This window comes from Pristiophorus japonicus, chromosome 20 (assembly GCF_044704955.1).
Source record: "Pristiophorus japonicus isolate sPriJap1 chromosome 20, sPriJap1.hap1, whole genome shotgun sequence".
In the NCBI taxonomy this organism is placed as follows: domain Eukaryota; kingdom Metazoa; phylum Chordata; class Chondrichthyes; family Pristiophoridae; genus Pristiophorus; species Pristiophorus japonicus.
The window spans coordinates 4,749,096-4,762,522 of record NC_091996.1 but is presented as its reverse complement, the minus strand read 5'-3'; the positions used below and the strand labels follow the sequence as shown (position 1 = coordinate 4,762,522).

The window sequence follows — 13,427 nt, the reverse complement described above, 5'->3', positions numbered from 1 at the left end:
AGAGTAGAGAGCACCAGTTCCCACTGTCACAGGACGGAGAGTGGAGAGCACCAGTTCCAACTGTCACAGGATGGGAGAGTGGAGAGCACCAGTTCCAACTGTCACAGGACGGGAGAGTGGAGAGCACCAGTTCCAACTGTCACAGGATGGGAGAGTGGAGAGCACCAGTTCCCACTGTCACAGGATAGAGAGTGGAGAGCACCAGTTCCCACTGTCACAGGACGGGAGAGTGGAGAGCACCAGTTCCCACTGTCACAGGACAGAGAGTGGAGAGCACCAGTTCCCACTGTCACAGGACGGGAGAGTGGAGAGCACCAGTTCCCACTGTCACAGGACGGGAGAGTGGAGAGCACCAGTTCCCACTGTCACAGGACAGAGAGTGGAGAGCACCAGTTCCCACTGTCACAGGACGGGAGAGTGGAGAGCACCAGTTCCCACTGTCACAGGACGGGAGAGTGGAGAGCACCAGTTCCCACTGTCACAGGACGGGAGAGTGGAGCGCACCAGTTCCCACTGTCACAGGACGGAGAGTGGAGAGCACCAGTTCCAACAGTCACAGGACGGGAGAGTGGAGAGCACCAGTTCCCACTGTCACAGGACGGGAGAGTGGAGAGCACCAGTTCCCACTGTCACAGGACGGGAGAGTGGAGCGCACCAGTTCCCACTGTCACAGGAGAGAGAGTGGAGAGCACCAGTTCCAACAGTCACAGGACGGAGAGTGGAGAGCACCAGTTCCCACTGTCACAGGACGGGAGAGTGGAGAGCACCAGTTCCCACTGTCACAGGACGGGAGAGTGGAGAGCACCAGTTCCCACTGTCACAGGACGGAGAGTGGAGAGCACCAGTTCCAACAGTCACAGGACGGAGAGTGGAGAGCACCAGTTCCCACTGTCACAGGACAGAGAGTGGAGAGCACCAGTTCCAACAGTCACAGGACGGAGAGTCAAGAGCACCAGTTCCCACTGTCACAGGACAGAGAGTGGAGAGCACCAGTTCCAACAGTCACAGGACGGAGAGTGGAGAGCACCAGTTCCCACTGTCACAGGACAGAGAGTGGAGAGCACCAGTTCCAACAGTCACAGGACGGGAGAGTGGAGAGCACCAGTTCCCACTGTCACAGGACGGAGAGTGGAGAGCACCAGTTCCCACTGTCACAGGACAGAGAGTGGAGAGCACCAGTTCCAACAGTCACAGGACGGGAGAGTGGAGAGCACCAGTTCCCACTGTCACAGGAGCATCCAGTCGTGTCCCGGTAACTGCCCCCAAAGGAAGTGGAGTGTGGGAAATTGCACTCCGCTTCCATTGAGGGGTGATGAGGCCAATTCTACGGCGGGAGCAGGACTTCCACGCTGGGGGCTAAAATTCCCTGCCCCAGAAGGTTACCGCCCCCAAGATGGGAGCCTGTGCGGGGAGGCAGAGGGAAGTTGAGGGGAGACGGGGGCGTGGGATGGAGGGGAGAGTGGTGGAGGTGGGGTGCGGATAAACCCAGGGCGGGGGACAGGAGGGGCCACATTGCAGCGAAGGTCTGGGGGGAGGGGGGCGAAGTGTGTTGGAGGGGCGGGCCTGAGGGCTCTGTGCCTCGGTGCGCGGAGTGTTCGGAGTGGGGTGGACGGGTTGACTGCGCAGATGGCGGTTGGTGGATGTGGTGTGGTTGGCGTCACGGGGACGTGGCTCCGGGGCTGGGGGGCTCGACATCCGGGGGTGTTCGGCATTTGGGAAGGATTCTGACGGGACGCGACGGGGCGGGTTGGGTGCGGTGGGAGTGTACCCGGTGTTGGGTGGGTCCGGAGGCGGGGGGGGGGCGCCATGCTCTTGGGTTGGGGGTTGGGCTGTTTGGTGCTGGGATTGGGAGAGACTTCTTCACTCGGGGAGTTGTTGGCCTGTGGGGCTCCCTGCTGCGGAGAGTTGTTGATGCCAGTTCATTGGATGTGTTCGGGAGGGAGTTGGATGTGGTCCTTGCGGTCGGGGGGTGTGGGGTGGGGGAGGTGCTGGGAGGTGCTGGGGTGGGTGATCAGCCATGATCTTGTTGAATGGTGGTGCAGGCTCGAAGGGCCGAATGGCCTACTTCTGCACCTATTTTCTATGTTTCTATGAAATTTATTTGTGTAGAGAGTTGTTGGGCCACGGAATGCTTTGCCAGAGGGAGTGGTTGAGGCAGAAACCATTGCATCTTTTAAGGGAACAGTGGATAATATTTGAGACTGAGGAAAATGCAGGACTGTGGGGCAGTGGGATTAGCTTTGGATTGGTCTAACAAGAGGCTTACAACACAGGAGGTGGCCATTCAGCTTCTCACAGACACGATGAGCTGAATGGCCATCTCCTGTGCTGTAAGCGACTATAATCCCTAGTGGTTAAATGGGGAATTGCAGGCATGGTCCTCCCAGTTGGGGCTGCAGTGTTGTTGGCTTCTCTTTTCCCCCCCCCCCCCCCCACCCTCGGTGATGCCCACCTCCTCTAGCTGGGAGGACAAGGGACCTGCTCTGTGATTTCTGCCAATGCTTCTTGGTGGGGAGGGAGGCGGGGAGAGATAACTGCAAGGAGGTATCACATTGCCGTCCTGAGTGAGTCGCTATCTCTTTTTTTCCTTTCCTGTAATCCCTACGGAGGAGCGTGTGGCTTTTCCTGAGTGAGGAGCAGGACACGCGAAACTGCATGTCTTCGTGCTGATTGTGTGCGTGTTTTTGTTGCTCGCAGCCGTCACCTCGTCTTTAACCGTGTCCTTTTATTAATCTTGAAGGAACAAGTGGCTAGAGCACTGAGGCTAGGGCTGCAGCTTTGATCGGAACTGCACAGTAACTGGGAGCTGCCGACCCACTGCCATTGGAAGGAAGCAGCAGAGTGGAGCCGGGAAACAGCTCAGTTTGCCGGGACTGCGGCCTCTGAATTTTTTTTAACCCTCCCCCTCTCACCACCACCCCGGGGGCCTCAACGCAGAATCTAAAAATGCGATAAGAAACGACCGTCACCACCCCCCCCCCCCCCCCGGCCCCTGCCCTCCCCCTCTGCTCGCTAACCCTTGCCCGACTGCACAAAAACCTCGGCCAACAGACGCTTGCCTTGCGGACGTACAGGAGCAATTAACGTGACTGCGTAATGTCGTTGAGGAGAACGGACGGGGCGTCCATTATCCAAGCCCTGGCGATGACTGTGGCTGAGATTCCAGTATTCCTGTACTCCACATTCGGGCAGGTATGTCGGCATCCAATGGGGCAGCTTCCATTTTCACCGCTTGGTTTGGGGAGCGAGGCGGGTGGTGGAAGGAAGCCCTGGTACTGCGCCACCACTTGACCTCCTGGGTGACTCGCGTATCGTACGTGGTTCTGTTTTTGAAGTAGGTACGCCAAGTAATTTCACTTTTTTGACTTGTAAATAATTTTGTACTATAATTCCGTTTATTTTTTTAATACCAAATTTCCTAAAAGGAGTATTGCAGCCCGTGATCCTGTCCTTCTCACCCTTGCCTTCATCAGTGGCAGAGTTTTGAGAGCTCTCACTGTGGGGGTCATAGTTTGACCCATACAGGCGGGGGGGATTAATTTAAAAAGAGGAACTGCTACCCTCAAGATTTACTCAAACTTTATTATCGAACCTGGTGAAGAGGCATTTTTCCATCAGGAGCCAGTTCTCTAGCCAATCATTCCCTTCCCTAATTGACATTTAGACCAGTTGTAGCGACTCCCACCCACCATCCCACCCCTGCTGAGGCTGACTTAGATTAACTCAGCACAGACGAGGCATCAAACCTGGGTCTGTCAGCCTGAGTATCACATCCAAAAACCACCTGGATTCCCCGTCTGCTGGTTGTAGTCATAGAATAGACATTTACGGCACAGAAGGAGGCCTTTCAGCCCATCATGTCCGTGCCAGCCGAAAAGAGCTACCCAGTCGAATCCCACTTTCCAGCTCTTGGTCCGTAGCCCTGTAGATTACGGCACTTCAAGTGCATAATCTAAGATCTTTTTAAATGCGATGAGGGCTTCTGCTTCTATCATCTTTTCAGGCAGAGAGTTCCAGACCCTCACCACCCTCTGGGTGAAAGCATTTCTCCTCAACTCCCCTCTTAAAAAAAATCCTTCTACCAATTATTTTAAATCTCCAGTCCTAGCAACATCTTCGCAAATCTCCTCTGTACCCTCTCTAGTGCAATCACAAGTAGGCTGGCTGCTAGGAACCATGAGTTTCCCACCCAACTGGACCTCTGTGCCTGATATTTCCCTGCCCTCCGCTGGGCTCCTTGCCTGATGCAGCTCAGCAAACTAAGCAGAGTAGGAGATTGGTTTTATGCCCTCTTTTCTCCCTGGGTCTTTGTTAATGCTCAGCACCACTGCAGTGCAATGAAACTGCTCTGTGACTGCTTAAAGATATACTCCAGGACACAGCACAGCCCTCCAATATCTGTCTCAAAAATAAAACCTTGAAACATATTGGGTATTTACTTAAACAAATATATGTTTGTCATCGATATCTTGGATGATTAGACCATCAGATTTTTCTCAGATACTCTAGTGCATCTACTGTTGACTAAATATCTCTCTTGACTCGGACGTAGCACTCTCTCCTCCGGGTCAGAGGATTGTGGGTTCAAGCCCCACTCCAGAGACTTTAGCACATAACCTAGGCTGCCACTCCAGCGGAGTACTGAAGGGGAGCGTGCACTGTCGAAGGTGCCGTCTTTTGGAGGAGACGTTAAACCGAGGCCCCCGTCTGCTCCCTCAGGTGGATGTAAAAGATCCCATGGCACTAGTGGAAGAAGAGCAGGGGAGTTCTCCCAGTGTCCTGGCCAATATTTATCCCTCAAACAACACCACTAAAAAAACAGATTATCTGGTCATTTATCTCATTGCTGTTTGTGGGACCTTGCTCTGCAAATTGGCTGCTGTGTTTCCTACATTGCAGCAGTGATTAGTGACAATACTTCAAAAGTACTTCATTGGCTCTGAAGGGCTATGGGATGCCTCATAAGAACATAAAAAAATAGGACTAGGCGTAGACCATTTAACCCCTCGAGCCTGCTCCACCATTTAATAGGATCATAGCTCGAGGCCTTGAAGAATACTATGTAAATGCAAGCTCTTTCTTTAGTGAGCCCTGTGTGGGACCACAAGTCTGGTGCTGGCTGCAGAGTAGAAGAGTCTGGTTGGAATTGTTCAGTCCCTGCAGCTGGGTTGTAGGGTTTTGCACTTGTCGCTTTTTCTGCTCGATATTGGTTCAGTTCAAAAACAAATGTTTGAGTGTAAAGCTGTTATAGGGGTTGTCCCTTCCAACGGTGCATTCTACACATTAGTAGGACACTAATCTGCACTGTTTAATTTTATGTTTTTCTCTTTGTTTCTTCTCCCCCCTGCCCTCGACCCCCACAGCCACCTATTTTCTCCCCTCCTGGCTTTGGCTCCTTGATGGGGTTTGATTCCTTGGTTCACGGTTGGCTTCTGGTCGCTTGTCCAAGTGACAATGTGTGAGCCTGGGCGGTGAGTGTTGGCAGACTGTTTAATCACACACACGCTTCCACCCCTGTAATAGCAAGCAGGAATGGGACCGAGACCCCATGTCAACTTTCCTCTCTGTACAGATAATTCCAATGCCCCAACCATCACCCCAGCTGAGAGGACTGACTCGACGTACAGCCGAGATTTCTTCACTACTTTTTGTGTGCTGAGCAAGGAGAGGTATGCTAGTACTGGAAAATGAAACACTCTTCAATTCAGGCAACTATAGCACAGAAGGAGGCCACTTGGCCATCGCACCTCTACTGGCTCTTTGAAAGAGCTGTCTAATTGGTCCCACTCACCTGCAAATCTTTCCTTTTCAAGTATTTATCCAATTCCCTTTTGAAGATTACTATCGAATCTGCTTCCACCGCCCTTTCAGATCGCAACAACCTACTGCCAGTATCAAACATTCCCAGATCCTTTTTATAGCATGTAAAGTTCCCAAACTCTGCCCCGACAGATCACACCAATCACAGGTACCCCCTTCCATTTTTCCATTACCCACATCAGCCATCCTTGATTTGAAATTCCCAATTATGAAACTGGATTGGGACTGTCGAAATTAGTTCCACACAGGACCCTTGCAGCAAGCCGAGAGAGACGACATTAATTTCGCCAGTCTGGGCTGGATTCGAAGCCAGATTCCTGAGGCAATAGGCCAGTTACTAAACCCACTGAATCGCCCAGTGCCCCACCCCATGGAACTTCCTGATAGCCATGGCTCAGCAACTAGGGTACGGTAGCGTAGTGGTTATATTACTAGACTAGTAATCCAGAGGCCTGGACTAATGATCTGGAGTCTTGAGTTCAAATCCCACCATGGCAGCTGTGTGTGGAATTTCAATTCAGTTAATTAAATAAATCTGGAATAAAAGAACTATCATCAGTAATGGTGACCAAGAAACTACCGGATTGTCGTAAAAACCCATCTGGTTCACTAATGTCCTTTTTAGGGAAGGAAATCTGCCGCCTTTACCTACATGTAACTCCAGACCCGCCGCCTTTACCTACATGTGACTCCAGACCCACAGCAATGTGGTTGATTCTTAACTGCAATACCAAGCCATTCAGTTGTACCAAACCGCTACAACAAAAGTCAGCACTGTGGGAGCAACTTCACCACACTGACTGCAGCGGCTCACCGCCACCTTCTTGAGGGTAATTAGGGATAGGACATAAATGCTAGGTTTGCCAGAGACACCCACATCCCATGAACGACTAAAAAAAATAACTCGCTGCCTTAGCTGAAGCATTAGCAGGGTAAACATTTTATAGTTTTATTACCCAACTCTTTGATGTTTATGGTGCCACCTTACTGATACAATTTATATGAGTAATTCCACTGATTGGGGTTGGTGATGCCTAGAGTTGCTGATGAGGGATGAGTGGCGGACTTGGATTATTATCGGATTAGGATGCGAACTGAGGGTTATTTCGACAGGGTCTCTTTGAATCCTGCAACTTTTCTTGCTGCTGTGCTTTGCAGACTTTGTAAATTGATTGAAATCTAATCAGAAATTCCAAACAAATCAATAACACTTGGCTTACCTACTCTGTTACTGTGCATGCTGTGATTTAAAACAAATTTTTAAAGTCCTATCTCTAGCATTTCATGCGGTGTTTCTTTAAATCGCAAAAGGATTATAGAAATAAAGATGTTACATAGAAGAAAATGTAAAGCATGGTTTATTTCGCCAAATAAATTTCTTTCACTCAATTTCAGGAGCATATTTTAAAGATGTGAGTTTCAAAATTGGGATCCTTTTGAAAGTCCGATATTTATAGAGACGATTATCCCATCGTCACATAGTCTCCTCAGACTCGCATGGCCACTTGAAGCAGTTGTCGCTTGGGGAAACTTGAGCACAACTGAGCACTGGAGAGGTGACGATTCGAGGAAAGATGGAACGAGAGGTCCCATGGTGTTGGTTGAAATGTCATCGTACTCGGTCTCTACCACTCACAGCAAATTCACAGCACAGAATGAGGCCATTCGGCCCATCGTATCTGTGCCTCGAGAGGGATCCTCCCATTTACCCGACTCACTGAAGCCCCCTACTGGCTGTGATTCAGTACTGCATTGCAGTTCTATACCGGACAATCCCACGCAAAATACCTAAGAATCTCGGTTTATGGACTGTTGTACCCACAAACGTTTCACTCCTTTTACTGCTGTCTTTATGAACGTTGTACGCACTTTGCATACACAATGAGCATTGGTACTGAAGGGCTGGTGGAGCTGTTACTGTTTCCCCAGTAGGAGTTTGCACTTTCAGGATAAGACTTTGGGTCAGCTGTGACTCAGTGGTAGCTCTCTTACCTCTGAGTCAGAAGGACTAAGCCCCACTCTAGAACTTGAGCCCATAATCCAGGCTGACACACCAGTGCAGTACTGAGGGAGCGCTGCACTGTCGGAGGTGCCGTCTTTCGGATGAGACGTTAAACCGAAGCCCCGTCTGCCCTCTCAGGTGGACATAAATGATCCTATGGCACTACTTGAAGAAAAGCAGGGGCGTTCTCCCAGGTGTCCTGGCCAATATTTATCTCTCACTCAGCGCCACCAAAACAGATTATTTGGTCATTTTTGGAGGGAGTGGGGATAATCAGCCATGGTTCCCGATCCTGATCACTATCCATTAACCCCTACATGTGGACAACGGCTTAGGACAGGATCAGGCTTTTGGCTGTGAGGTTCCCTGCAGTCAAATAGCCTGCCAGCATGCTCTGCTTGCATGTGAATATTGGCCATTTGTGCAAGTTATGGGAGGATGCCCAGTGCCTGTAAAATTATGGCCCAGTAAGGGCCTTCAGGAGGGGGGAGAAAATTAGCAAGGAAAGAAAATACATTTAAAATGTAACTTTAAAGAAACGTTCTTTGTGTATTCACATCACTGAATGTTGTACTTGCACGGGTGATACATTGCATGTGTTCCCTGTCACAGTATTTTGCCCTTGTGCGCTCACACTTGCATGGACAGAACAGGCTTTTTAGTCTCTCATTGGACAGACACGCACCGTCCAGAATCATAACCTGACTTATACAGATGTGGTTTTAGGGGGCAGTAGTTTGAAGCAACACGCCAGGCATGGCTCACAGAAACTGCACCAGAGTCTGTACCTGCTAAGCTTGAAGTCCCTTGTGTACTTTCTCCTGCCCCTCCTTCTCCTGAAGAGATTGGCTCAAGCTGTGTTCTGCACGTGCCAGCGTCTGGTCACCTTGCTCAAGTGGTCACTTTTCACTTCCAGGCTCGGACAGTGAATGTTGGCAGGATGCTCACGGGCATCACAGTTGAGCCTGAGGCTGCCTTCCCTCAGCGAGGGTCACTGTGCAGGACACCCGGTTGACCTTTGCCCACCCCTCCATAGAGCGAGGTCACTGAGGCCAGTGGATGCACTGGATGCTGGCCCAATTGAAACCACTCGATACAGCTGGGGGGGAAGTGTGTCTGGGCCGTCTGGTTCAGTACCTCCCGACTGAGTCACTGGGGGAACAGAAACTCTCCGATTGCAGCTTATCTGGCACGATTGCCTGTCCTGTGAATCGGGATCTTGCCATTAGAGAGTTAGGTAGGTGCTGGATGCAAGGTCCCTGCTCGCTCGACATCGACGTTGAACTGAATTGAAATAAAACCTGACTGCAGAATCTACTGCAGTCCCAGCAAGAGGTCCAGTTACCCTCTGTCTCCTGATGGTGTGTACTTCTTACCCACTTGGGTTGGGCAGAGCAGCAGGTTAATGCCCATTTACCAGGGTGGGGGCTTATTCCTTCTATCACTTACTGTTGTTTTGAAGTTTTCATTTAAAGGGAAGCTGGATAAACACATGAGGGTGAAAGAAATAGAAGGTTATGCTGATGGGGTGAAATTAAAGGGTGGGAGGAGGCTCCTGTGGAGCACAAACATCAGGCATGGACCTGTTGGGCCGAATAGCCTGTTTCTCTGCTGTGATTTCTATGTAATGTACTGTGACACATTCTAAACTCTCTTTATTTGATATTATCTAAAGTCCATCTTCTCGCAACTGAGGCTGTCTCCGGGGCTGAAGAAGGTGCTTTTTGCGACAGCTTTGGGCACAGTGGCCTTGGCCCTCACAGCGCACCAGCTGAAGAGGAGACGGCGGAGGAAAAAGCAAGATGCAGAGAAACGCAGAGAGTCTCAGCTCCCTGCACTGGGGGGATTTCCACCCTTAAAGAGAGGTAAAGAAGTGATGTCACCATTTGTTTGCACATTGTGTTTTTTTTTTAAAGTCTCCATTTCTCTCTGGAAGTGGCTAACTCGCTCTCTGGGCTCGGGTAGCAGTGGTGCAGGCCTCAAGTGCTGACTCTCTCTCTCTCTGGGCTCGGGTACCAGTGGTGCAGGTCTCAGGGGCTGACTCTCTCTGGGCTCGGGTACCAGTGGTGCAGGTCTCGGGGGCTGACTCTCTCTCTCTCTGGGCTCGGGTAGCAGTGGTGCAGGCCTCAGGGGCTGACTCTCTCTGGGCTTGGGTAGCAGTGGTGCAGGTCTCAGGGGCTGACTCTCTCTCTCTCTGGGCTCGGGTAGCAGTGGTGCAGGCCTCAGGGGCTGACTCTGGGCTCGGGTACCAGTGGTGCAGGTCTCAGGGGCTGACTCTCTCTCTCTGGGCTCGGGTAGCAGTGGTGCAGGCCTCAGGGGCTGACTCTCTCTGGGCTCGGGTAGCAGTGGTGCAGGCCTCAGGGGCTGACTCTCTCTCTCTGGGCTCGGGTACCAGTGGTGCAGGCCTCAGGGGCTGACTCTCTGGGCTCGGATAGCAGTGGTGCAGGCCTCAGGGGCTGACTCTCTCTCTCTGGGCTCGGGTACCAGTGGTGCAGGTCTCAGGGGCTGACTCACTGTCTCTGGGCTTGGGTACCAGTGGTGCAGGTCTCAGGGGCTGACTCTCTCTCTCTGGGCTTGGGTACCAGTGGTGCAGGTCTCAGGGGCTGACTCACTGTCTCTGGGCTCGGGTACCAGTGGTACAGGCCTCAGGGGCTGACTCGCTCTCTCTGGGCTTGGGTACCAGTGGTGCAGGCCTCAGGGGCTGACTCTCTCTGGGCTTGGGTACCAGTGGTGCAGGTCTCAGGAGCTGACTCTCTCTGGGCTCGGGTAGCAGTAGTGCAGGTCCAAAGGGACTATTCTTGCTGATCCCAGACTGTGGGCTTCAGCACTGTATTCAGCTATGGAGACCTGGGGGACGAGATTGCCCCGTGCTCAGTTTGGGGTGCTTAATTTGAATTAAATGATTTTTTTTTTCGTCCGGCGGTAGGCGGACACAAGAGGCCGAGAATTGGGCACTTTAACTCTGGGCGGGAGCGGGGCGCTGTGATGTGGACGTGTCACGCTGACTCGTCGCAACACCCCCGCCCCACCCCTTCTCTTAAAGGGGAGGATGCTGCGAACTATGGAGCTAGCTCCATGGCGCCCACTGAGCCACCAGGGACCGTTTTGGCCGGGCCAGCGGCCGCCATTGTCGGGCCAACTCCAAAGTCGGCTGACGATTTTTTAATAGAAAAATACCGGTCATAGCGCAAGGCTTTACCCTAGCCACAACAACTTTTCGACCCGCAAAGCTGTTGGTGGCATCGCCTGGTGCCAACCTCGCTCCCACAGGGCAATTATCCTTGCGGGGTGCAAAGGGGTTGGCGCGGGGCGATAAGGGATCGGCGTGCACAGCGATGACATCATCGCTGTGTGCGCTGCTATCCAGGGCAAAAACTATGGGGCGCGGCTCAAAGCCATTTCCGCCTGCAGCATCCCGGGGGCAATTCCGGGCGGATTGCTTCTGCTGCCTGCCCCCGGGTAAAAAGCACGTATCGCCCCGTTGTGCTAATGGGCCTGTCTGAAAGGGGCAATTTTGGCCCCCTGATCTCATTCTTACCCAAAAATTCACACATGCACTTCACTACAGGAGTCACTGAACAGTAATCGGGAGCAGGAAACCTGGCTGATTTTCCACTCGGGGTGCTCGTGATTCTCCTGGTCACCAAGCTAATGACCCGTTTACTTCACTGGGTTCCCTCTGATGTCCAGAGGCAGCCCTTTAAAATTAACGTAGTGAAACCAATGCTATGGAGGCAAACCAGAGCTCTCCTTGGCGGGATTAGGGACTTTGTCCTCCTACCTCTAACTCCTATGGCCGCCTTCAGCAAATATAAACCGTGTCTGCCACTCGCATCAAGATTGGGCCTGGTGTAAGGTATTTGTTTTAACTCTTTAGGGTGACCAGAGGTGAGAGCAAGACTACAAGCTTATCCAAATAATGATTTTATTAACATTAAAGCAAATGAGTTTACAGATAAAGATGCATACAACCCATCAGTGGTACAACTCGAAACTGGCCAATTCTTCTGCTTCCTGCACACAGAAAGATTAATAATCCGTCAACATCCTGCGTGGTCTTTTGTTCTATCTCGTGCACTGTGCCTTGCTTTCAATTTAGAATGGCTGCTCTTCTACCACTTTTGCTGACAAAATGATCTTTCTCAGTAACTTTCCACTCTCTCTCTCTCTCTCTCTCTCTCTCTCTCTCTCTCTCTCTCTCTCTCTCCCATGGTTACACAGACTGATGCTACAAAACCGCACCCGGTGTTCAGACAATTCCCACCGTCTTCGCAAGGCCTCTATCTAGTCCTTCTAGACATTCTGCATAACACTTTGGTCAAGCTTCCCAACACGCCGCCTTGAATGGGCAGTTTAGCTGTTCTTTTTAACCAAAATCAGCTCCTTTTCAGAAGGTAATTAATCCGGTAAAGTCCAAAAATCCTTCACTAGCTTGCCCCCCCCCCCCTCTCCTCCCCACCATGTGTCTTTACCATTCTTCTTCTTTTAGGCAGTCCCCTGGAGTCAAGGATGACTTGCTTCCACACTAGAATGAGTTCTAAGGTGACTGATGAGACCAAATGAGGGTCCTGATGTTCCAGGTCCCGAACTTCATTTTAAAGGGTGGAAGGTGCTTGTGCATGAATTCTTTTAACTTGGGGTGGCCATTGCACACCAGCTACCACACGAACGTGACAGAGCAAGATCTTGGCCCAATGGCAAGGGGATCCAAAACGATTGGAGACCAGGCTCTGCCAATGCTGGATGTGTAGTTGAGCATATCCTGGTGCCTGGTGTTAATCTGCCGATCTTGAGGGGAGCTTGCCCATTCACAGCTGCGAGCGGTGCGTGACATGGAATGGCCGAAATCAAAATGGGAAGTGGGGCCAGAACCACAATAAAGGGAGAAAATAAGGAAGTCTTGGCTTCAGCCGGACGAAGTGAAGAATGGGGGTGGGTGGGGTGGTTCTGATCTCGGCTTCGGATTTGAGGCACCGAATGGCGATGAGGAACCTTCATGCCCCATCCCTGGATTATCCTTGAGCTCAATGACATGTTACGCGGAGCCCTGAGAGAATGACCTAATCAAGGAGTGGGGCATGTACGCAGGCCTTGAAAGGAAGAAGAAAACCTTGTTGTGGAAGAAATAATTTGTTTAAAAGAATCTTGTGTATGCACACGCTTCCTGCCATTGTGATTTTTGGCCACGCTTAAATATTAACCATGTTATGTGAACATTATGAATGGAAATCCTGTATGTAAACAACTGCTGGTAACGTTGTATTTGCAGGCATTGGCGAAAGATGGTGCTGTGGCGAAAGCTTCTGAAGTCACCCTTAACTCTTGCGCACGAAAAGAAAAATCAATTGCTTGTGGGCAAATGGACTGTTCAGTTTTAAATCATTAGATAATCTGGCAGGTACCAGATACACCATGACTTGTGAAATGCAGTTCAAAAAGTCTAGTAATTTGTGGGTTGATACCATTAAAAATGACTCGTGAAATCTGCCGGAATTGTTGTAGAAACCCAACTGGTTCATTAATGTCCTTCAGTGCAGGGAACCCGCTGTCCCAACCCAGTCTGGCCCACATGACCCCAATCCCACACTACTATGTGGTTGACTCT

General features: G+C 51.0%; 1 protein-coding gene across 4 annotated transcripts in view; it reads left to right on the top strand.

Moving 5' to 3' along the window:
• The window catches only part of miga2 (mitoguardin 2), a 75,070-nt gene that overhangs the window by 17,185 nt on the left and 44,458 nt on the right, over nucleotides 1-13,427 (top strand). For 3 of the 4 annotated variants that reach the window (XM_070863664.1, XM_070863666.1, XM_070863663.1), the window contains exons 2-3: nucleotides 2,741-3,192; nucleotides 9,498-9,687. In XM_070863664.1, the coding sequence (XP_070719765.1) occupies nucleotides 3,097-3,192; nucleotides 9,498-9,687 (286 nt within the window). In that variant the 5' untranslated portion in view covers nucleotides 2,741-3,096. The remainder of the gene's footprint in view (nucleotides 1-2,740; nucleotides 3,193-9,497; nucleotides 9,688-13,427) is intronic. The other variant, XM_070863665.1, reaches the window with a different exon arrangement.